Source organism: Lagopus muta, chromosome 7 (genome assembly GCF_023343835.1).
Source record: "Lagopus muta isolate bLagMut1 chromosome 7, bLagMut1 primary, whole genome shotgun sequence".
Taxonomy (NCBI): domain Eukaryota; kingdom Metazoa; phylum Chordata; class Aves; order Galliformes; family Phasianidae; genus Lagopus; species Lagopus muta.
Window position 1 is genome coordinate 30638304 of NC_064439.1, and position 24948 is coordinate 30663251.

Genomic DNA, 24948 nt, shown 5'->3' on the forward strand with positions numbered 1-24948 from the left:
ACACTAAGGTCTCCCTGGAACCTTCTCTTCTAGAACAGGCTGAGCAAGCCCAACTCCTTCAGGCTGTCTTCACAGGAGAGGTGCTGCAGCCTCCTGATTATTCTGGCAGCCCTCCTCCGGACCCACTCTAGCAGGTCCATGCCTGCCCTGAGCTAGGGGCCCCGAGCTGGACGCAGCATTTCAGGTAGGATTTAGCAATGGGGGGAAATCACATCGCTTAACTAGCTGACAGCGTACTCCTACAGCGTACTACTAAGAGCAGCCCAGGATACAGCCCGCTCTCTGGGCTGCACACACCACAGCGCCTGCCCCCCTCACCCCGGCCGCCTCTCCGCCCATCCCCACCATGGCGCACACACGCCGCCCCGGCGCCACGTGACACGCCGAGGCCTCTCCGCTCTTTGTTTACCTCGCGCGGGGGCAGCGCTCCGGTTCGCGGCGTCCGCACATGCGCAGCGCCGCCCCAACCACGCCCACCAGCCCCGGTCCGCTTCCGCCGCGGAGATCTTCGGTGTTGCTGGTTGACGGCTTTGTCCGTTCAGTTGTCCGTCGGTCTGTCTAGTCATCCATCCGCTCCCGGCGCAGCGAGAGCCCGAGGCGGCCGCTCGTCGCCCGTCGTCGCATGCCCCCCGTGGGCGGAGGTGGCGGGACCGCGGTGCCGGCGGTGAGGTGCCATGGCCGCTCCCGGTTCGGAGAAGAGCAGCAAGAAGAAGACGGAGAAGAAGCTCGCAGCCCGCGAGGAGGCCAAGCTGCTGGCTGGCTTTATGGGCGTCATGAACAGCATGCGCAAGCAGGTGCGGGCCGGGCTGCTCGGCGCTGGGGCTGGCGCTCGGAGCCGGGCGGGGTTGGGGCCGGGGGCTCCGTGCGTGGCGCCGTCACGTGCCGCCGTTCGGCTGCGCTTCTCCCGGTGCGAGCCTTGGACAGGGCGCCGTCCTGCCGTCAGAAACCGGCAGGCAGCGGCGGCGTTGGTTCTGCTTTGCTCCTCCCTTCGTTCCCATCTGACGGGCCGTCAGTTACTCTCGTGTACTTGTAGAACTTCACGCAGCTCAGCGGTGTGTGAAGGACTAAGTCGGTCTCCATGAAAACTTTGTGGTGATTTGAGGTAATTAAATGTTAAGAGTTATGCAGGGACTCAAAGCTGTGAGGGCAGCTCTGCTGAGAAGGACCAGGGGATCCTGATGGATGAAAAGCTGCCCACGAGCCAGAAGTGTACAAACAGCCCATAAGGCCAGCCGTATCCTGGGCTGCATCTCGAGAGAGGTGACAGCAGGGAGAGGGAGGTGATTGTCTGTCCCCTTTGCTCTGCCCTCACGAGGCCCCATCTGGAGTACTGCATCCCGGGGGGCTGGAGTACAGGAGGGATGTGGAGCTGTTGGAGCGGGTCTAGAGAAGAGCCACGAAGATGATGGGAGGGCTGGAGCACCTCTGCTATGAAGAAATGTTGAGGAGAGCTGTGCTGCTTCGGTTTGGAGAAGGTTCTGGGGAGATCTCACTGTGACCTTCCAGTACTTAAAGGGAGTTTATAAGCAGGAGGACCAACTTCTCACATGTTCTAATAGTGACAGGACAAGGGAATATGGTTTTAAGTTAAAAGAGAGGAAGTTTAGGTTAGATGTTAGGCAGAATCCTTTTAAGCAGAGAGCAGTGAGGCACTGGCACAGCTGCTCAGAGAAGCTGTGGATGCCCCATCCCTGGAGGCGTTCGAGGCCAGGATGGATGGGGCCCTGAGCAGCCTGACCTACTGGATGACAGCCCTGCCCGCTGCAGGGGGGGGGGTAATTAGATGATTTTTAAGGTCCCTTTCCAACCTAAGCCATGCTGTGATCTGCTTATTGATGTAGGATTTGTTTCTGTTCTGGTGGGGTGTAGCTGAGCTCCTACCTCTCTCCTTGTTGACAAGGGGATGCCTGGTGCTGTTATGCTTTGGAGACACGTTGTCAATTAAGTTTCCCGAAACATGTTTGAAAAGACAAGTCTTTTTAGAAGAGGCATTTATTCTACATGGGCTGCAAGGCGTGAAATGCCCAAAAATCAAGCACGCAAAGTCTTTACACTGACTTCTATTTATAGTCCAAAATGTTTTCACTATCCACCTACCTAATACATAAGTCACGCCTACCTATGACATATTCATAGAGTTATGTAAGCTTACATAACATTTGAATCTTCTGCGATTGCGCAGGGTTCTTTGGTGGTCTTCAGTGATCATTTGGGGAGCTGTCCCACTCCTCACTTTATCTGTGTTTGAGCACAATACTTAGTCTCAACTGATTGATTACTATTTTAGACTCGTGTCTCATCTCAAAGGTGTCTTTTCTTGTTCCTTATTTATGGCCATCTTGGATCTCTGAAGAGAAACAGCTCGCCTTGGGAAGTTTAGTTATCCTAAATAAGCAGGACATCTGGAACTTAAAGCAGAGCTTCAACCTTGAGCAAAATCCCTCAGCCACACAAAAATGTCAAATAACCAGCTTTTGAGACATCAAGCAGGCAGAGGAGATACAGCCCCCAGTGTGAGAGGATCAAACCAAAGTGTTGTGCCGCTTCTGGTTGTCTTCAAACTAACTGTGCTTGAGGGATTGGGGATGCAACTCCAAATTTTGCCTGCTACTTTTTACTTTTAGCCAGACTTCAGATGGTGGCTTTTATGTCTGCTCACCCCTGCCAGTTGACTAGTCTAGAAACTTTTGGGTAGTTTGAGACATTCCTGCTTCTATTAGCTATGTGTAGGAGGAGCAGCAACCATAGGAAAGTGTTCAGCTTGCTCCTTGTGCTGCAGGAAGCTGCTGTCGTATTTTGGTAAGTTGAGAACTCTGCTGTGGTTATAAAACCTCAGTGCACTATGAGTTAAAACTCCTGTTATGGAAGCAGCAGCCTGTGTGCAGAGCACTACCTGTTCATATGCATTTGGTTAATGATGTAGGAAAATGGGACAGGTATAAATCACAGCTAATTTTGAAGAGGCTGCTTTTTTTTTCTTTTTGTGAACTGTGATCTATAGTCAGCTGCTGTGTGTGGGATTTTGGAGTAGACTGTGGGCATGTCGGCATTCAGTTCTGGTGAGATACTGGGAGTATGTTCAATGCATAAGGACTAATTGCTGACCTCAAAAATGAAATGGATGTATCTCTGTGTACGTAATGAGCTTTTTTGACAGCATGTGCATACATCCTGTGTTGCCACTTTGTAGCTGAGTGGAGATGGGTCAAAAGGAAGAAGCTGGGAATGAAGCTGGGATGGAGTTGCAAGGTGTCATCGAGTTAATGAAGCTTGGAAATGCTGGGTGACGCTTGGGGTGTGTGCTTTGGTCGATGAAGCAGCAGTCATGGGTTGCATCAGCAGAATTACTGAGTGATGCAAATAGATCCTTTTGGAAAGTTCTTTCTGAGCATTTCTGTACCATGGTTGAAACAGAACAGTTACACCCAGAAATGTCACAGGAAAAGAAAGGAGAATGATGATCTGGTTTGGTTGGCAGATATTTCTTCCCACATCCAGTGAGGCTTTAGGGTATCTGAGATGCTTCAAATACTAAGCTGAGGCATCAAACTTGCCTTAGAAACACAGCATGTAGTTAAAGCAGCAGTTGTGTGTCGTAGCAAAGCTCAGCCATGGTGTCCTATGATGTTGTGTACTGCTAATGTACCTGTTTGGAGCCAGATGTGCTGGGAATTCCAGCTTTGAAACTTTGGTCACATGGTCTTTTTTGTTACTGTTTCAATCTTAAATGTTTTAAAGTCGTGGATGTACAAAGGAAGTTTAGCGACACATACGCTCCCCAAATCTGCACTTGTAATTCAGACTCTTCTTTTTGAAATGTGTTATTTATGTTTTATTCAGTGAATGCTTTCTGATGAGTATCCTGTAAGAAGCTTAAAAAATAGATTGGCAGTTGAGTAGATAAGGATGAAAAGGATGGAATGTCAATGTAGTCCCTGCGGAGCCTTTAGCAGGAGGCTGACATAAATGCCACAGGAAAAGCTTTAATCACAGCTCATGTTATCAGTGACCAGCCTGAAGGCACAAGGTCATGGGAGCATTGAGCTTCCCTAGTTTTTCAGGTTGTTGAGCTTTGTTGACTTTCAGAAAATCTTTTTATTGTGTGATATTATTTGGGTTTATGCAGATAAAGGAGACCAATGAATTTTCATAAGCTGTTTTTAGAGAAATATTGTTGAAAGTGTTTCAGGAATGCTGATCTTCTGTTTTTCCATCTGGTTTTCTTCCTCTGATTTAGAGAACGCTCTGTGATGTTATTCTTATGGTTCAGGAAAGGAGGATCCCAGCTCACCGTGTTGTGCTCGCCTCAGCAAGCCACTTTTTTAACTTGATGTTTACTAGTAAGTATTTTCCAGATTGCTTAATTTTATTCTTTCATGAACACATCTTGATAAACAGCTTGTCAGTCACAGTTTCTTTTTTATGAAGTGATTAATTTCAGGGATAGGCGTAAGTGAAGATTTCCTCAGTTCTTATCCATCTTCCATTCATCTCTATTCACCATTCCTCTTATTTTTGTTTCCAGAAATGTAAGCATTATTGTGCTTGTTCTGCCTTTGTACATTCAACTGCATAGTATCTATCTTACAAGTCGTAGGTCAGGTATGCAGAAGTAAAATTGCTGTGCTATAAATCACATGTTAAACTGAAGAAGTAAAATGTCTGTGCCTTCTGGTGGTTGGCTTGTATCCATCTGTGGGTAGATCTGCAGTGCTGTGACAGCGTGGGAGCTCTGAGCTGGCTCTGCTGTTATCAGCTTGAATATGGAAATAGCCTTTGGTGGTGCAGAGCATGCTTCCTATCTTTGGTCATGCTGGCTTGGCAGTCTGCATTGCAGTCCGACAGCATTTTTGACCATTCCTATTTAAGGCACTTTTCAGCAAAATTGACATAATGCAAACATGTGCACACACCACTTATTTTGGTTATCACACTGTCTCCTTTCTTTCTTGACTTGCATTTGTAAGGGAAAAGCAGCAACCAACTGTGTGCAGTTTTTAGCAGGTTCCCATTTTGTGTAATGACTTTATTTCCTAGTTTTTAACATGGAAAATAACTGGAGTGGCTTATTGATGTAGTTTGTCTTTTAACCTTTTTGCAGCAAATATGCTTGAATCAAAGTCCTTTGAGGTGGAGCTGAAAGATGCGGAACCTGACATTATTGAACAGCTTGTGGAGTTTGCTTATACTGCAAGGTAGTTTTGTTATTTAAAACTGATGTTTCTGCTAGAAAGCCTGCCAACTCTAAATGATGAAATCTTAAAACAATGCTTTTATGATTCATCAGTTTTCATATTATTACAATTCTTCACTTGTTTTAAGTCTGTTGTGACTAAATTTATATCCTCCTTCCTTTTTCCTATTTATTTCATCAGTAGGGAAGCCCTGTGGACTAAAGAGAGTGGTAATTGTCATCAGAAAGTAATTAAGAATACTTCTGGCGTCCGTGTTGGAGTTGAATTATATTCACCATTGTTCTGAAATGTAGACCCTTCTTGTTATAAGCAGGGGCTTCTCCTCATGATCCTAACAGCTATCACAAATAGCTATTTTGGGGACTTACACCTTCACCTCTGCACAGTCTGAGTGGGAAGCTGCTTTGCAAAATGCATTTCCCTTCTATCTCAGACTCCCATGCGTTTGTTTTTAAATAGCACTGCAGGCACTGTAACGTTTAAACGGAGCTTGTTCAAAAGACTTTGATTCTGAACAGTACTTTGCAACAAGCTCTTATGATGGATGGCAGACCCTGTCTTTGTAGTGATGGGGTGAAGGCTTTTTCTCTGCTTTCTGAGAGAAGTTGTGTGTGCTTATCTGTGGTGAGATGCAGCCGATGCTGGCACCCTAGCCCTTTTGGTGCCTTGCAGTCAGAATGGTTGTTCTGCTTGTGTACTCTAGGCAAATAAACTGTAGCAGTTTTGACAATGAGTTTAGGCAGATTTCACTGATGTGCGTTTGGGAGTGGGAGGCTGTCAGGGGAAGGCTCTTTTCCTTTTCTGTTCTTGTGAAAATGGCTAACCACACAAATCAGAGCATGGTGTTCCAGATGGCCTGTGTTAAAGGCTAATTCTTTAACTAGCCAATTCTTTAACAGGCTAATCCTGCACTGTTTGCTCTCTGTCCTTCCTCAGTAATGTACAGCAAATGAAAGCAATTTGAAAAGACTATGAAGGGAAGTTGTGCCTCAACTGTTTGTGAGTTCAAGAAGCTTGGGGAGATAGCAGGAGAATAATTTTGCCACTTATGGATCGGTGTTTTGGCTACGACTAAGAAGGTAGTTTTAGTGATGCTAATATTGCACCTTCTGTTTTGCAGAATTTCTGTTAACAGCAATAATGTCCAGTCTTTACTAGATGCAGCAAACCAATATCAAATTGAACCTGTGAAAAAAATGTGTGTGGACTTTTTGAAAGAACAAGTTGATGCTTCAAATTGTCTTGGTAAGAGAAATACGGACTGGTCACATTTTTAACTTTTCTGTTCTTGAAAAGCAGATAGTATAATAGTATAACAGACAGTAGTACTTGGCTAAATCCAAATGCATGCAAAGAATAATTTTGCTCTGAATCTGAACTGTTTCCCCTTGCCATAAACAAAATAATTTGTCAGTTGTCTTGGCCAGTGTCAGGGTCCACTGACTTTGCAAGGTCTCATCCCAGTTTAACAACAGCCTGGAGATTCTTGTTTGTTTCAGATCCTCGGCTGTTTAACAAGGTGATGCTTTCAGTTGTTGTTACTGTTCTTGGAGACTAAATTTGACGGTCGTAGTTTATACAAAACTAACATACCTTCTAAAAATTCCAAATAAAATGAGTTTGTTTGTGTGAAATCAAAAGGAGAAAGCAGCAGCTAAAAACCAAAGTGAGTGAAATCTATGAAAGACATCTGCACTGTTTTGATGTTTGATGTGCCCTGTAGCCTTAATGCAAACTCAGTATTACAAAAATACAAACACCAAGGAGAACTTGGTGCTTACTATTATTTAGGGATTTGGAGTACTTAATCTTTGGTCTTTGATGTAAGAAAATATTTAGAATTATTGATGTTAGTTATGCAATTCTCCTAATGACATCTCAATTAAGTGTGTTACAAATGTTTAAATATCAACAAATGTTTTGCAAAAGATCTGAATTACAAAGATTCAGGTGATGTGCTGTGATGCTGTACTATAGCAGTGGCTCTGAAATAACTGCTGGAAGGAAGGCATTACTTTCTAAGGAAAATGCAACTTACACTTGCTTTGAGGCATGTTCAGTCCTCTGCAGTCTTTGTTAACTAGAAAATTAATTATATTCTTTAACACTTGCATACTTCGCTAATTCATATCAAAAAGGGGATAGAAATTAAATCAAATTTTCCTGAAGATATACCTTATGAGTTCTGTGTAGACTTACAGGCAAGCCCACAGTTCACAAAAATGAATATTTGAAATAAACCATGACTTATTTTGAATCTCTTGAAGTTTTGTTATTTCTCACTGGAAAACCAGCTAGGTCATACTCTTGAATTTTATCATTGGAGTTCGCATTTTGCTTTGTAGAGAGGCTCACTCTAATTGCGTCCTGTGGATTGAATTTCACTCTAGGGTTGCTTCTACTCCACTTGTTGCCATCCTCCAAAAGAGGAGGAGGGGGAAGACCATAGCGTGGTGGGCAAAATGTGTCCACTGAACAGCTCTGTGCTCACCTGGTAACTAGAGAGGAGGTTGGAAATAGTACTTCTCCCCAGAGCCCTGTCCCTGGAGGTGTTCAAGGCCAGATTGGATGGGGCCCTGGACAGCCTGGTCTAGTGTTAAATGGGGAGGCTGGTGGCCCTGCATGGGGCAGAGGGGTTGAAGATTCATGATCCTTGGGGTCCCTTCCAACCCTGGCCATTCTGTGATTCTCAGCAGCATTTGCTGTTCATAGCTTTACGCCAAGCTTCTGCTCTTGCTTCAGTGCTAGCTTGACTTTTTTGTGTTGGCCTGCAGCAGTCTTCACTACTACACTGAAGAGTCCAGCTCACTGTGCCTCTTAGTTGTGCTTGGTTGGTGATGTTTGCTGCCTCAGCAGGTCAGGGCAGGTCATGAAACCTGGAAATATCAAGCTGTTCTGGTTAGACTTTGGTGTTTCGTGGCTCAGACCTAGTTAATATACTGTTGTATTTTCCATGGTAAGGAAATAGTGCTGGAGAAATATACAGCAAGTGCTACAGGCCTGACTCTGCACTTTGCCCTGTAGAGGGGGGGGGTTCACATACTTGTGCTTATCTTAGTTTGACTTGAGTTACAGATGAATTATGATAGTATCTTTTTCATTAAGCATATCAGTAAGTACTAAACTGGTATTCTAAGCATCACTGGAATTATTGAGTCAAATATATTAAAGGTAATTGCAGTTCAGTTTGGAAAGGTTTTCTTAATTTTTCTTTCACAGGTATAAGTGTGTTAGCAGAATGCTTAGACTGTCCAGAACTGAAAGCCACCGCAGATGACTTTATCCATCAGCATTTCACTGAGGTTTACAAGACAGATGAATTTCTTCAGCTTGATGTTAAGCGTGTGACACACCTCTTGAACCAAGATACACTGACTGTGAGGGCAGAAGACCAGGTGAGATCTGTTTCATTGTGAAAAGAGCTCTTCTATCAGCTAAGAAGATCAAACTTCACTATCTCTTTTTTAATTGAGAGAAAGTTCCGAGTGTCTCGTTTCAGGTATTCCTGCACAGTGCTTGAGCTGAGGCCACACCAGTGCAGAGCAAAGCAGTACAGTCCTTCACTCAACCAGCTAGCAAGTGTATCCCTGCTTGGTCAAAACCAAACATAAAATGAATATCCACACTTAATCTGGATATAATATATGTAATATCAGCAAAATGGAAAGAAAAGTCATAAATGATGTAGGCAGAACAGTTTCCCTTACTGAGATACAGGGCTTCTGATCCCATGTAACATGAGTTGAATTAAGTTTAATGTATTACAACAGTTGCTCCCAGTCTGGAATTTAGGCGCTGTTAGTGGAAGTGAATACCTCAAAGTGAGGAGCAAACTGCATGTGATGTCTCTACCTGACTATGTGCTGGGTGTCAGCCTCTTTCAGAAGGGAGCTGCTGCTGATAGAGACATGTATTCATAAAAAAAACTTGCAAAATTGAAGAACTTAAGAACAAGGTGGACCTAACACTCAAACCTAGAAGCACTGACAGCAACAGATTGATGGAAGGCCCTTGTTTATGGAATAGATACAAAAAAGCTTAAGTAAATGGGAAGTGCCTTAAGTTTCATTTAAAAGCTGTGAACTGTGGTGGAGATTAGTCACAGCTGTCCCATTTTGAACACTTGGTTCAGTATACCATAGCCCTGAACGTGTTTGCCAGCTTATTCTTCCTGCTGCAGGGAAATGGAGTATAGGTGTGTCTGCACTGCAGCTAAAAGAGCTGATTGCGAGATGGTTGTAGCTGCTGGATACTTCCTGAAGGTTCTCAGTCACATCCTCACTGAAATTTTGCCTTTCTAGCTGGTTCTGGTGCTTGTGTTGGGTAATTTAAATTCATTTAGCTATGTTGTCATGAATTTACACTCTTTGAAGTGCATCAGAAGGATCTTGTAATCAAGGTGGTACGTATATGCACTTAAATAGAGACGGGAATTTTACTGACTCTGAAGTTAAGTATTCATAGAATGAATGCATTTTCTTCAATACATGTTACCTGAAAATAGTAATTGCTGTGTTGGGAAATAATATCAGGTGACAAGATCAAAATTGTTACTGTGAACTGGGAAGAGTTCAGGCCCCAGGTAACTTTCCCAGAGTTAGGAGTGTTTTATGCTTTGTTATCTTGCAGTGGAATTTATGCTTTAGAATTTATTTTCTTGAAGTTCAGTTGATAAAGTAACACGGCATGCTTCGACTTGGCAGCAGTGATAGAAATTTCAAGTAGGAGCATGGCATGATTAAAATTCCTCTTATAAATGGACAGCATACCAAAGTAATCTTATTTTTCAGGAATACCAATAGTAAGTTAGTGTACTTTCATTTTTATATTGGTATAAAGCATATTTTCACTTAGCAGAAGCAGGAAGGATAGCTTTCATTACTACTTGGCCTCTTTTTCCTGTATGCTAATAATGTTTCAGTTAGTGACTGAGAAAACAACGCTACATCCCAACATTCTTTTGAATTTCCTTAGCTGATGGAACTTAAGTCTTAAGTTTCTTTATTTCTTTTCCCTTGCTCTCTGGTCATTGCAGCTGGGAAGGTTTAGCAGCCCTTCTGAATAACTCATGACATGGAGAAACTTTTAATGGCAGAACTAATTTCAGTCATTCACTGATCGCTGTGATCAGTTTCAGTGAGTGGGTATTGACTGCGTTATTACCTGTAACAAAATTAGTGCTGACTCTGGCATGGCAGTGTACTGGATAAGTTTGCTATGTCTGCAGCAGCACTGAAGAGTGTTACTACGTTGGTAATGTTGGACTTCCTTTCTATTCCTTCCTGACTCAGTGGATAATCATAAATAGAACAGGTTTCTTGGTTACCTTCCCTGTCCTGTCTGCTCTGTCCTGCCAAGAAAATCCATTAGCTTTGCCAGTAAAGAGAAGATAACAAAGGAAAGTTTCAGAATACTATACTTGAGGCAGTCTGTAGCTTTAAAAAAAATAGTTTTTTTTTGTTATTTTTTTTTTAATGGTCTGCTAAGAGACAATTTGGAACTTCCTAAGAATGGTTTAATAACTCCGTTTGTCAGCTTAGGACACTGTGAAGTACAAGCTATTTCAACATTCCTGATTAAGCACTAGCAGTGTTGTGACACTGAACACAAAGCATATTTGTCTTGTATGTTGTGCAGGGATTACGTGTGTAGATGTGAATTACAGATTCATGCTTCCTTTTGGGAAAAATGTTAAATGGTAGTAGAAATTATTGGTTTAAAAAACAGAGGGGTTTTATTTTGCGTCCATTCATTTGTTTTAATTTGTGCCTGAGCGTTGTCTTGCCTTTTTTGGAACATGGTGGCATAGATAGTTTTACTGAAGCCCCTGCATACTGCAATGTTATTATGAGTTACCCTGCAATGGATGGAAGAATCTGATTGGAGCACTGATGTTTAGTGTTTGCCCGAGTCTGTGGTGATGTACATTACCTTTTTCTTTTGTTTTCTTCTGTTTAAGGTTTATGATGCAGCAGTCAGGTGGCTGAAGTACGATGAACCAAATCGCCAGCCATACATGGTTGACATTCTTGCTAAAGTCCGATTTCCTCTTATATCAAAGAACTTCCTAAGTAAAACAGTTCAGGCTGAACCACTTATTCAGGATAACCCAGAATGCCTTAAGATGGTGATCAGTAAGTTGACCTCTAGTTGAAATCTCTGATGTTCTATATATTTTAAAAATGATGTGGAATGTAAATTTTTTATAAGTTATTTCCAATGCTCTGATGATGCTTTCACATTAAAAACATCTCTGTTCCTTCTAGGGTGTTGCATTTAGTTGAAGTTGCGTTAGCAGATTGTCATGAACACAACATCTATTCTTATATGAGAAAAGAAGTGAGAATCGCTAGCAAATGACATTAACTTCACGATGCATAATGGAATGAATTTTCTGCCACTGAGTTGGTGTAACTGGAAATGTGCCTTTGGGACAGGATAGTACCTCAGTGTCTGTCATTGCTCAGAGGTGAATTATTAAAAATTAGTTTGAAGTTTTGAATATTATGAAGTGTCCCTAAGCAAATAAGGATGTTAAGCCTGAGTTGCACTCATCTCTCACACTGTGACATCTGAGGCTGTAAACGCTTATGTTCTTAATGTACAAATGAGAAGGGAAAACAAGCTTTCTTTTTCTTCTTTTAAGGTATCAAATTTGAAGTTTCATCATTTTATCATTTTTATCATTTTATCATGTATGAGAATAAAGCTTAGATGTTGAGTATTCTGGAAGATTTTTTTAAAATTTCAGTGGCAATTAGTCAGCTTCCTTTTAGTGTAGATATAGAAATGGCATGCAACTCTTTTCCATCGGTCAATGAGTAAGATTCAGATTAACCTGTACGTTGGTAAGTATTTGCTGACCATCAGCATCTCAGTTGCACTCCTGCATGACATGGAGTTAGGTGCACTGCTGAAAAAATAAGGGTTTTTGTTTTAACGACCTGTAAGATCAGTAATGTTTTTGCATAATTTGGACTGTTTCTTAGAGACAAAGAAAGCACCTATTTTCTTAAAGCAATTTAACTCCTATTTTGCATTGTCAAGTTGTGAACAGTGGGATTTTTTCCTAAGATGCAGGATGCTAGAGATGCTTCACTTTCAGACACCCAGTTTTGCCAATATTTTTCATAAGTCACGCTTCCTTTTGCCAGTTTCAGTATGGAAGACATAGTTATTAGCTAAAAGAGCTAATTGATAAATTGGAATCTAACACGAGTCCATATCCAAGTCCTGTTTTCACGCAGAGTAGGAAATTTGAAATAAGATGCAAGTCTGGATGTATTCTGCCACACTCACATTCACATTCTTTCATTTAAGAATGAAAACAAAGCTGCATAGATGTACTGCAGAAACTTGAGTCCCTGCTTTTTCCCCTTTCCTAGCTCTGAAACATTCCCTTCTCTGTGAATTAGGCTGGGTCTGCAACAGTTGTCTTCCCTCCAGGTGGGATGCGATACCATCTCCTTTCCCCAGAAGACAGAGAAGAGCTAGTGGAAGGTACACGACCAAGAAGGAAGAAACACGATTATCGCATTGCTTTGTTTGGAGGCTCACAGCCCCAGTCCTGCAGATATTTTAATCCAAAGGTAATCGTTACCTCAGAATGCATTAAGATTCACTGTTTGTAAGCTTACGTGTTTTACATTTGCTGGTGGTATTAACTAAAGCATCATGGTCTGCAGAATGGAATGGGAAGGATGGATTATTCTCTGTCTCTTGAGTGTACAGTTGGAAGGTATAGCTAATTTGGTGCTTTTAGATCTGTGCTCTAGATGTAATACTTGATTTTGAATAGAATGATTGTGCTTGTCTGTTGCCAGTGTTAGATATAGGGTTCTGAAATGCCTTTGAGTCAGAATTTATTGGTATGTGCATCCCATAGCTGGAAATAAATAAAAGTTTACAGAAATACCAAGCAGTCAGTTTGGAATATATAAATCCATATGCATGTGCTTGCACTTACTGCTTTGAGTTAGTCTCTGAGCACATTTTTTCTTAGTGTAATTTGAAAGATTGACTTTTGTGACAGTGTAGAACCTGTTTTAGAGTACAAGGGGTTTTGATACTCTTATTAAATATGTAAACATTTCTGAATCCAATGGTTCACAATTCTATTAGTTAAGAATATGTAAGAAAGAGAATTGAGAGCCAAGTACCCCAGAAGTGGGAAAAAAGTGAATTTCTGCAAAAACCTTAGAGATGATCACTTTAGATCAGTCAATATTTGCCTGGAATTTGTTTCCATGTTTTCTGAAAGAAATCAAGCCACAGGAATTGTGTTTGTTTCAGCTATGCAGACTGGGTGATCTAGAAACATCAGCTACTTGCAGAAGGACTATCCATATGCTGTTTTACCAGACAGCATTTGCAATAGTACAGAAATAAGTTTCTACTCAAGTATCACTGCTCTGATAAGTTCTGAAATTATATACATCATATATTTTGTTAAATAAGTTGTCTTTTCCAAGTGAGCACATTTAATGCCCATTGCAGTTTCAAACAGTTAAGTAGTTCAGTGTGTCATGTGTGAAGTACATTGTCAGTGTGAGCCCTGTCAGATCTAATTCAGGATGAATGAACCCTTGGGACATTCTTTTGAGCTCATTTGATACAAATTTGCATTCCTGTATGTAAAATAGAATTGAAGCCACCTTTTCTGAGCTCTGATTGAGTTTGAAAAAAGTTGCCAGATTTGCTAACTTAGTTTGAGGCATTTAATTTGAATTTTAATTGAGAATTCCAAATTCCTAAGTGTTGTCCATCTCCCTCCTTATTTAAGTAAGCGATATAAATAGTGCTCCAACTGAGGGTGGGAGGAACTGGGAAGATATTTTTTTTCCTGTTGTGAAGCAATAAATTCTTTCCAACATCTGAACTGGGGAAGTCTTTGATCGGGGCATTCATCATCTCCAAATGGTCATTTGGTTTAGGCATTTTAACAGGTTGTAATCCATCTAACATGCTCTGACCTTTCTCCTACTAGAAGAAAATTGGATTGATGTTTCTTCCTCTTGATCTACAGTAACTTAGGTTGGAACAAAGCTATTCTAAGGCAGTGTGGAAACTAGCTTTGAGGCTTTCTGTCCTAGTTGTTAGCTGGCAAGAGTATTATCAGCATAGGTAATACTGATCTCTTTGCCAATCTAACTGGCACATGAAATTCCAAAGTAAGCGCCTGTATAATCAACGGATATCAAGATGTTACAATCACAATGTATAATCAATGGATATCAAGATGTTACAATCACAAAATAAACAAGAGAGTTAGGCAAAGTGGACTATGATAACAAAAGAGAATAAATGGAAGGCTTACCCTTATGCTGGGCTCACCACAAAACACCAGGAGGAATCTCCAGAAGAGATCCTTCCCCCCGGTAGCCAGCTCTTAAATAGGTCTAGGAGGTCACCTTCCAGCAGCACAGGTGAATTGCCTTCAGCTGTGCTCCTCTGGCTGACTCATGGCTCACCTCAGGTGATCAATCAGAGGTTCAGGCCGTGACTCAGTATGTCAGCAGTGGTCAGAACTGAAGAAATGGGAGTAGTGGTTTAGTGGCTTCATCACTCTTTATGCATTAATATATAATCTTCCAGTTGACTTTTTTTTTTTTTTTTTTTGAGGTTTTAATTGTGTTTGAAAAATACTGGGTTTTTTCCTTTTTTTTTTTTTTTAAACTTGATGTCATTGTAAAAATAATAACCTCAAGGCATGCTGTGTGGGAGCAAGAGGTGACATCAGCTGGAGGGAAAATTATATGTAGTTATGGGATATTCAGTCATCAAAACTAGAATATTGCAGAAATCTGGCTTGTGGATGAAAAGTCATGCCTACATAAAGCTGCATAATGCATAGGATTAAGATCTCTCTTTTTTTTTTCTTTTTTTCCTTAGAATATTTGCCCAGGCTAAATACAAATAAATAAATAAATAGAATTTGAAGGGAATTTTTTAGGATTTTCACTTGATGGAACATTATGGCCTTACGTGTGGGTTCAGTAGGGAGCTGGGGGTGGGCAGGGAAGGAGAAGGAAAGAAGTGAGTGGCTGATTCTAATAAGCACTGTCTCCACTGAATACTATTTCTAGTGCTTATATGCTTCCTTGAGTGTTCTTAGCTAATCTGTTGTGTCTTATTCAGTCACTCTTACTTATTTTATTTACAGCTTTTAAGTTATTTAAACATATTTTCCTGGATATTTGAGTATTTCAGTTTAATCTTCAACTATGATGGTAGCTTAAATGCCACAAACCAAGGATCCAGAACCCCTGCTGGATTAATATCATGTGCATGTAAAATAAGAAGTGTGGGATGTAAGGCACTACATCACAAGTTTGGCTTGCTTTAATTAGTCTCATCAAAAGATAATGGAGCTGTCACTGTGCCAGAAATCAAGGTTATATATGTACTTCTGCAAGGTTAGGACCTTAGGAAGGAATTGGATTTTTTTGTCTGCTGAGCTGACTGAATAGTGCCCTAATCCTTTATTTTTGATTGTAATTAAATTCAGCAATCTAATATATCAGATGAAGAGGTGGTTCAAGACAAACTTAGGCTGTTTCTCCTGAAAATATTGTCTTGTTTGAATGATACAACTTTCAGTAATTCTCATACTGCAAGGTTAGTGCAAAAATTATTTTCAGTGACATCGCTTTGCATACAAAAATCAGTCTCTGACGTTGATCTTCATTTCCTTTGTCAAAAAGGGTTTTTTTTAATGGATGAATAGACTGTTATTTGTCAATGTTTAACAATATTACTTCGTCTATATTTGTTGTCCTTGTTATGCTGTATCTGATACTTGTGTTGATGCATGTACTTCAAGAGAGCAAAGTGATGGAACAGATGCAGTCTGGGGCATAAAACTCCTATGGAGCAATCTGGCACTATTTTGAGAAGAGATGTTTGGTTTTAGAACTATTCAGAAAGTCTGAGATGACATTTTTGTGGTGTTGGGAAGTGTTTTCTTGTTGAATTTTCCACAGAACATTACAAACAAAAAAAGTTGTTTTTTTTTTTCCCAAATTGGAACAAAAATACATACTTTTTGAATTCTTATTTAAAATTTATACATGAGTTTATAGGATTTTGAGGCAGGAATATACTTTTGGAGAAGTAGCTGGTAGTGCTAACTTGTTAATGATACAAAATCCACCAATGGAAATGAAACAGGTGCCTGGCATTGCTATTTCTTGACAACTGGGAGAACCAGCATGCCTCTTAGGAGGAGATAAGGAGTTGTCAATACTAGGCTATTAATAGCAAGGTTGTCCATGGTAGACATGTCTGCTATTCTTCAGGGTATCAACTGAAATTGAAGAAAACACTTTAATCACACTGATCCACTCTTTCACACTGCCCGTAGCTACATAAGAGTTGTTGTCACGGGGTCTTGTAGCTGACAACAGTTCAGATCACTGCAAGTTAAATTCATGAAAGCTGTGGTTTTGTTTGGTTTTGTCTTAAAAAAAAAAAGAAAGAAAGAAAGAAAGAAAAGAAAGAAAAAAAAAGCCTTTCAAAAACTATTTAATGCAGCTTTTGCCTCTGGTGTCCTTGCATGAGCAATTGTGGAGAGCCAAGGTCAGCAGGCAAACTGTCACCATATATCTTGTTCTTTCTTTCCTCCTAATGGTCCTCTTCCCAAAATGAGTCTTGCCACTGCCCAGAGTTGTATGGATCTTGACTGGGGCGGAAGGCAGCTGTTCTTAAATGCGTAAGTCATGTTGAAATAAATTCTGTGTGGTGCAGACCAACACTGAAGAGCGTTCCAAGAGAAGGAGCTGAAGTGCCTCGTGCTGGAGGAGGCGGGTTCTGCTGAGTATGCTCAGGTTATGGGAGAGCCTGCGCTTCTTTGATAAAGGTGTGGATGAAAGGGTAGTTATGAACTGAAGCCACAGAAGTGGGTCAGATTGCAGCCCTTACGACAGTAAGGGAAAACAACAGGGTTGTTTTTTGTTGTTGGTTTTTTTTTGGTAAAAATGCTGGAAATTTGAGCCAGAAAATATGATGATCTTGCACAAAGCACTGAGACGTTTTTCTTAAGATTTATGCAGCTATTTATTTTGCCATGCTGTAGTATGGCTTTCCTTTCTAGGATGCCCCAGGACGCGTTTCTCATCATAAAGGGCCACATGCACCTGCCAGCTCTTCTTGCTAAGGGGGATGCTACAGGAAAAGATTGTAAGATGTTTTGGACTATAACATGCTCTGCCTCTTTCTTTGAACCCCCATGTAGAAGTCGCTGTTCTTCCTCACTGACCAAGGTGTTTGAAGTATGTCCTTGCCAAGAAAATGTAATCTTGTAATGTCTTGTGTGATTCATTACAATGAAGGTCATGCAGCTGGTTTAGCTAGACCATCTTGAGGTGACAGATAACAGTTAAGGTCCCAAACTTTCCTGTTCAGCATAAGATAAAAGCTATGCTTACGATGGCATGGAATATGTGAGATGCAATTATTCCAGAAGTGTTTCTTGTGCTGTATGCTATCCTGGTCTGCCATCAGTTGCTGAGTTTGGTGTTTTTAAGGCTTTGGGTAGCATTAATGCCTATATTTGATACTTGCTGGTTTTGCCAACCCATGCAAAAGCAGTTTCTAGGCAACATGACTGCCAGTATTTGTGATAAAGCATTACACCATTTCTCATGCTATCAACTGTGGATAGCTATAGATCACTTGTGTTTTGCAAATTCTGTAAATAAGCTTCTAGTTGTCATGGTAATAAAGTATGTACTGGAGCTTTTCAACTGAGTTGCTTGTCAATTGAGATATTATCTTCTTTTTCCATCGCCTTTGTTTGGTTTTACTTTCTGTATTTATTTTCCTTAGAGAGAAAGAGTTTCTTAGTATATGTAAGATGTTTTTTCCATTTCTATAAAAGAAAAAGTAATTCTGCTTTATTGATTACATGCATTGTTTCTGACTTGGTAGCAGCAGGGCATCAATTCTGTTGAGGGAAAAGAACCCTGTTTTTCAGGAAAGCTGTACTGGGTCTACAGAGGGAATGAGGAAATAGAAATTGATTATGTCATGGTTCATTGCAGCTAACTATGTCTGTGTCTAAGTGAATTTTTCAAGAGTACGCCTGAGGAGTATTCTTCAATAAACAGTGTTCATGTTTGTTTTGAAAAGGAAATTTAAAACTGACCGTATCTAGATCTCTATGAAAGCTCTGTTTGAAAAACACTCGCTGTGCAGGTAAGTGTTACAATCTATTAGACATTACTTGTTCTTTGTAATGCAGGATTACAGCTGGACAGACATCCGATGTCCCTTTGAAAAGCGCAGGGATGCAGCTTGTGTCTTCTGGGACAACGTAGTTTATATTTTGGGTGGTTCCCAGCTCTTCCCTATAAAGCGAATGGACTGCTACAATGTGGTGAAGGATAGCTGGTATTCCAAGCTAGGACCTCCAACACCTCGAGATAGCCTTGCAGCCTGTGCTGCTGAGGGCAAAATTTATACATCTGGTGGTTCAGAAGTGGGTAAGACACTAAAAATCTTTAAAAACAACCCCCCAAAAAGCACAAACAAAGATACCCGGAAAATGTTCTGTTTTTTTGCATGACTCTATTGAAAAGAAACTGCACGTTGCTGTGTTAGCCTCATGAGTTAATTTTCCCATATTTAGAATTCTCTTCTCCCTGAAATCCAACACCCTGTTTCTGTTGTGTTCTGTTTCTGATTGAAATTGTGTTACTCGCATTAGGAGTTAACTAGGGATATTTGCTAGTTAGCTAGCAAATATAGTTTGAAAGTCTCACTCTGCTATTAGTTTACTGAACACAAATTTGCAGATCTCAGTGTGGTTTAAAATTTCATGACAAATGGCCAGAATAGCTGCATTGTGTTATTCATTTTATATGTTGAGCCTGATGAGCTTTTTGATTATCAGTGAAAAAAAGGGATGATAAAAAGCTTTGTAATTGACTGGTTTTGGTGGTGAAATCGTATCTCTCATTGTAGTTGAAGAAAGACCATTGAATTCTCCCCAACCCAGGAAAGAAAAACATCTGTAAAGAAACACTGCAGTGCAGTACAGCTTTTGTTAATTTCTGTCTAAATTGTACATCTTGAGCAAACCAAAAGTAGGATGTAAATATGCCATATCCGTAGAAACAGAGCTTAAAGGAAAAAAGAAAAAAAAAGAAAACAATTTTGAAGTTCTGCCTCCTCCCCAAAAAAACTCAACAGGAACAAAAAAACGCTATGCCTACAGATAAATTTCTAGTAGTTCCTCCTGAGTTCTGTCTCACTGCAGAGGGAAGTGAAGAGACAAAAAGGGTCATAAGGAGCGCCTAAAATTGATACATCACTCAATACAAAGCTGTGACATTTAGGTGAAGTTATCTGACTTCTAATATGTGTTAAGAGATCTGATGTAGCAGCAGATAGTTCGTAGCTGCCACCTAGTGTGGTAAATGTGACATAACACTTCTCCCATTATTTGCAACAGGCTAAGGCTTGGAACACTACAAAACTGCAAAATCTTTTAGAACTTCCCAGTTTCCCCACACTCCATGATCATGAGGAACTGTGATCCAAACTTTCATTGGATAGTTTATTTTCTAATGCATTTTAGTCACATCTCCATTACAGTATTGTCAACTTCAAAGGTGTTTCTGGTCTACACTTGCTGTACTGCACTGTTTTACTTTGTTTTCTATACGTATTTAAGACAGAATAGTAAAATCTAAAAATTAATAACAGGTTATTTTGCAAGTCTATTTTTTCTTTGGAATCCAATGAATATTGCTTGTCTAGAAAAGTATGTCTCACATTTTTCTAAACTGGAGCAAACAATTATATGAAACTATTAATTTAAAAGTGTTGTAATTCATAGAATCTTAGAATGGTCCTGGGTTGAAAAGGACCACAATGATCATTTAGTTTCAACCCCCCTGCTGTGTGCAGGGTAACCAGCCACTAGACCAGGCTGCCCAGAGCCACATACAGTGTACTGAAATAGAAGCTTTCCTCTAAAACGACATTAAAGACAGCTTTATTATATTTCCTCTGTATAAGAATTTGTACAGCTTCCAAGCAATGGATGTGTATGTACATCAAGGAAAAAAATATGGCTCATTCCACAGTTCTTACTGATTTTGAGCACTGTGGTAGGAGTAAGCAAACACGGTTCACAGAAATCTACTCCTGCATTTTTGAACCTGGAAAAGTAGTGCTGTTCCGTGTGATTTTTTTCAGCCCAGTTCCCCAGCTGGCAGTGAGTGCAGCTAGTGTAACACACCTAGCTCTTTTCTATGAAAGCTGTGCCCAGTCTACTCTGCTTTAAGTATGGCTGCTTATTTTAGGACAAGTCTTGACACTCCCACTTACCTTCATTAGAAAAGTTGCTTTTGATTTCAGTAATAGCTTGTTGGGCCGTGAGAGGGGACGGCACAGACCTCACACTTTGCGAAAATACAAGTGTCTGCCAGGGAAAGAAAGTAAAATGGTGAAGGTTAGCTGTTTTGTGATTGCTAATAATTCAGGAATATGTTGCAACATAATTTAGCTATCTAATTCCAAAAGCACCAAATATTCTGGGAGTAGCGTGAGTCACTTTGCTAGAGAGAGACTCAGGTGAATCGGTTAGGTTTACAGAACAGGTGCCACGTTCTGTACACTTCTCAGTACTGAGTAACATGAGATGATGGAAATTTGATCAGTAATTTATATACAACTTTGTTCAGTCTTTCTACCCCCAGTCCCCCCCTGCCCCTCCTGAAATAAATCTGTATCATTTGTATTTGTTTTCAAACACAAACAGCAATTATATAAACTCACATCCTTTGGAACAAAAGAGTCAAGAAAAGAATTACAAGTATGTGCTTTTTGAGTATCCCAAATTTCAAGTTGGTTAGCTCTGTTTTTAGCGGCGGAAAGCAGCTTTCCCTTTTCAACTAACAAAGCGCCAATTTGATAAGTACTGTTAGTCTCTTCTCTTGGAGGACAACCATCAAAATTAATGCCACTTTGGTGGGTTTCTTATTTCTTTAAGGAAATTCTGCACTGTATTTGTTTGAATGCTACGATACAAGAACCGAAAGCTGGCATACAAAGCCCAGCATGCTGACTCAACGCTGCAGTCACGGAATGGTAGAGGCGAATGGTCTCATTTACGTGTGTGGAGGGAGCTTGGGAAACAATGTTTCCGGAAGAGTACTAAATTCCTGTGAAGTTTATGATCCGGCCACAGAAACGTAAGTGTTGTGTCAACTGAATATTTATGGTCGCTTTTGTTCACCCTGCAAAATGTAATGTAGATGAACAGGAAGAATTGGGCCCCTCAGCTAGGCCTGGGAGTGTGTCCAGAGAAGGGCAGTGGAGCTGATGAGGCGTCTGGAGCACGGGTGTTAGGCTGAGGGAACGGGGATTGTTGAGTCCTGAGAAGTAGAGGCTCAGGGAAGAGCTGGGAGAAGAGCTCATGTCCCAGCTATCTCCTGATAGGATGAGAGCTAATGGCCTCAAGTTGTGCCAGGAGTTGTTCAGGTTGGTTGTTAGGAAAAATTTCTTCTCAGAGTGGTGATGTGTTGGCACAGGGTGCCCAGGGGGGCAGTGGAGTCACCGTCCCTGGAGGTGTTTGAGAACCGTGTGGGTGGGGACATGGTCAGTGGGGATGGGCTGGCATTGGACTGGGTATCTTAGTTGTCTTTTCCAACCTTAATGATTCTAGGATTCGATAAGTTGTATGGAATCATGAATGAAGCAGTAGTATATCAGCTACTTGTGGTTTTACTTAAAAAGTTAATTTATCCAGTAGCTTTCTTTCACACTTCTTTTTCCTAACCCCAGGATTTATTTAATATGTATATTTTAAGAAATCAAACAGTGAATTTTCCTGTGATTTTGTTTGGTTTTTTTTTTTCATTTGTTTCTTCAGATGGACTGAGCTGTGTCCAATGATTGAAGCCCGGAAGAATCATGGACTGGTGTTTGTAAAGGACAAAATATTTGCTGTGGGTGGACAGAATGGCTTAGGTACTCCAGTTCTTTTAATTCTCTAGCTGGACTTGCAAAGTTTTGTTGGGGCCTTAATTCTACTTTATTCAGCTGGACAAACTTTGAGCAGTACTATAAAACATGTTCTGTTGCTGACATTGTTGCGTTCCTTTGTTCACCTCCGTACTTCATTATATCTTGTTTTCCAATCTCTTAGTACTGTAAAATTCAGAAATGCATCCATACTAATATAGCCAAGTCAAATATCTTAACAAAAGGCAATCCTTTAGTTTGTGTATTTGCTTTAAGTCTTTCATTTTATATTTCAAGAGACTTTGTCATTCCTCTAAACAAAACAGGTGAAAGTGTCATCACTATTCTAGGAACTTCAGTCTGAAGATTTAAAGCTAGTCAGCTATTTTCAAGTGGTGAAAAATAGAGAATTTTCGTGACTGCCCTAGTTAATGAAATGTGACTTACAGTCATGGTCTGTCTCTATCTGTAAAACTAGAATGATAGTTGATTTCCCAGGAGAGTTGAACTTCAATTTTAATTACATAGGGTTTCTGAGGCGCTTTTGAAAATGAAAGTTCTCAGCTATGAGGTTTATTAATTACTATTTATGGTAACTAGAATATCTAAATTCACATTAATGCTGTTCTAGAATATAGCTTGTATTTTAATTAGTCACTAAAACTATTCCAGCATGATTGACTCCTATTCAAAAATATTAGTATGTATAATTTTTTGTGCACTTCACTAAACAGTTATAGCCACAACTGTCACTTTGCAAGGTTTTAGTGTTTGCTGAATGCATGTTGCTGAACTAATAAGCAAAATATTGTTTTGCTGCTCATATTCTGCAACTTCAATGATAAATTGTTCTTAATTTAATGTAATGGCAAAGAGTTATGTCTGGAATGAAATATCTTCTGTGATTATAGAAGTTAATCTCTCAGATCTAATAATTCAGGACTGGAAGTGAAAACTTCTCTGTGCCTCGTAGTCATTTAAGTATGTATAATAAGATGTTTGTAGATATTGTGAAGTGTGACCTGTGTCTTAAAGAAATTCTTACATACTTCACCTCATGTAGTTTCCTTAATAACTTTTGAAACTGTTGGCCTTTGAAAAGTGACTTAGGTTTTTACGATATAAACATATTTGAAGTTTCATCAGTAAGTGGCCTACTGATGTAAAGGTATGGGGATGAACCAACTGGAATGACATGGCTTCACTGGAGATAATTTTTCAGGTGGATTCTTAATTTTTGGTTACTACCCACAAATCCATGAGAAATCAGGCATTGTTGTGTTTGTGGAGCAACTCATTAGAATCTTCACAATGTGAAATTTGTAGCAGTGCATCTCATTTTCAGTCTTTCTTGCCTTCTGTTTCTGTATTTAAAGAAGAGTGAGTAACAGCCAGTTTAGAAAATCGTGACCTTTCCTTTGAAGGATTTTGTCTGTTATATATTTTAATGTAAACTCTGAAAAGTTTTATGTAGCATTCTGTACTCAAGTTCATCCTAGACAGTATGCTGTAGTAAGTTCTCTATTTCATTGCTTTTTAGGTGGCCTTGATAATGTAGAATATTACGATATCAAGATGAACGAATGGAAGATGGTGTCTCCAATGCCATGGAAAGGTGTAACAGTGAAGTGTGCTGCTGTGGGATCCATAGTTTATGTCCTGGCTGGTTTTCAGGGTGTTGGTAGATTAGGGCACATTCTTGAGTATAATACTGAAACAGACAAGTGGATAGCCAACTCCAAAGTCCGTGCTTTCCCAGTGACAAGTTGTTTAATCTGTGTTGTAGACACTTGTGGTGCAAATGAAGAAACTTTAGAGACCTGAAGATCTGTAGAATATGCAAAGAAATTCTTCAAGGACTTGGGGAAAGATGGCCATTGGTACTTTGCTTCCGTGTTTTATTGAATCTTGTTATACCAAGTAATAGGAAAAACTGAAATGCAGTCTTATTGTATAACATGGATTTCTGTGATGCCCATTTTATTGTCTGTTTTGAGATGGGGATGTGCTTTGAGAATTCACGTACCTACCTGAACACATCACATCTTCCTTTAAAAGGACTCTGTGTGCTGCCTTGTCAAAAAAAAAGACCCAACCCAGTTATTTAGAAGAGCTCAAACCATTTGATAAAAATAACATTTGTGGTTAAATGACACCCAAACATATTTCTTCATTTGATAAAGGTGAGTAAATATATCTTGCATCATTAGGAACACAAATTTTTCTCATTTATACATACCTGCAAAAATCTTATTCCGATGCCGTGAACATTTTGCTCAGGAAAGACCAAGAACAGGTTTGATTCCTGTAGTGATAGAGTATACAACTGTCTTATGCCAGTGATTTTCATCTTCATCTGGGTGACTGCATATTGAATTCCAAGTCAGACAGACCATATATGTATGTATACACAGATCTGAGGAATACTTAGCTTAGTATCATCTTTGGCATTTTGGAAAGCTATCACAAAAAGACTTTCTTAGTAGATGGAGGTGGCAGGGGAAGGTCTGCAGTAATTGTAGACTGTGTAAGCAGGTTAGGAACTTGAGGTTAATTTTCAGTACACCCTCCCAGGCAAACGACTGGATGTACTGTGAATGCCAAGCTGTTAGCAAAGATGGGAATAAGAATAAGAAAGCAAAGTCAGTACCAGAAACATACTGATTTTTCTTCTTGAAAATGGCTGTTTTTAAAATGGCATGAACCAAGTCATTAAAGTTATTTTATAGAAGTCTTCTGAGGTTGCACCTGGTTATTGCTCTGGTTTATAAGAAAAAGTTTC

At 40.1% G+C, this 24948-nt stretch overlaps 1 protein-coding gene across 2 annotated transcripts; it reads left to right on the top strand.

Annotated features, from left to right (window-relative positions):
- The first annotated feature begins 456 nt into the window (after positions 1–456).
- On the top strand, positions 457–24897 carry KLHL7 (kelch like family member 7). 2 transcript variants are annotated; one of them, XM_048950629.1, is made up of 11 exons: positions 457–794; positions 4238–4340; positions 5102–5195; positions 6316–6440; positions 8415–8590; positions 11155–11329; positions 12642–12784; positions 18436–18676; positions 21193–21394; positions 22075–22172; positions 23707–24897. In XM_048950629.1, the coding sequence occupies exons 1-11, from the start codon at positions 675–677 to the stop codon at positions 23988–23990; spliced, it is 1761 nt and encodes a 586-aa protein (XP_048806586.1). In that variant the 5' UTR covers positions 457–674; the 3' UTR covers positions 23991–24897. The 2 variants fall into 2 exon arrangements, with proteins under 2 accessions (XP_048806586.1, XP_048806587.1); XM_048950630.1 differs by lacking the exon at positions 457–794 and having other exon boundaries at positions 4236–4340; positions 5079–5195.
- The last annotated feature ends 51 nt before the right edge of the window (positions 24898–24948 follow it).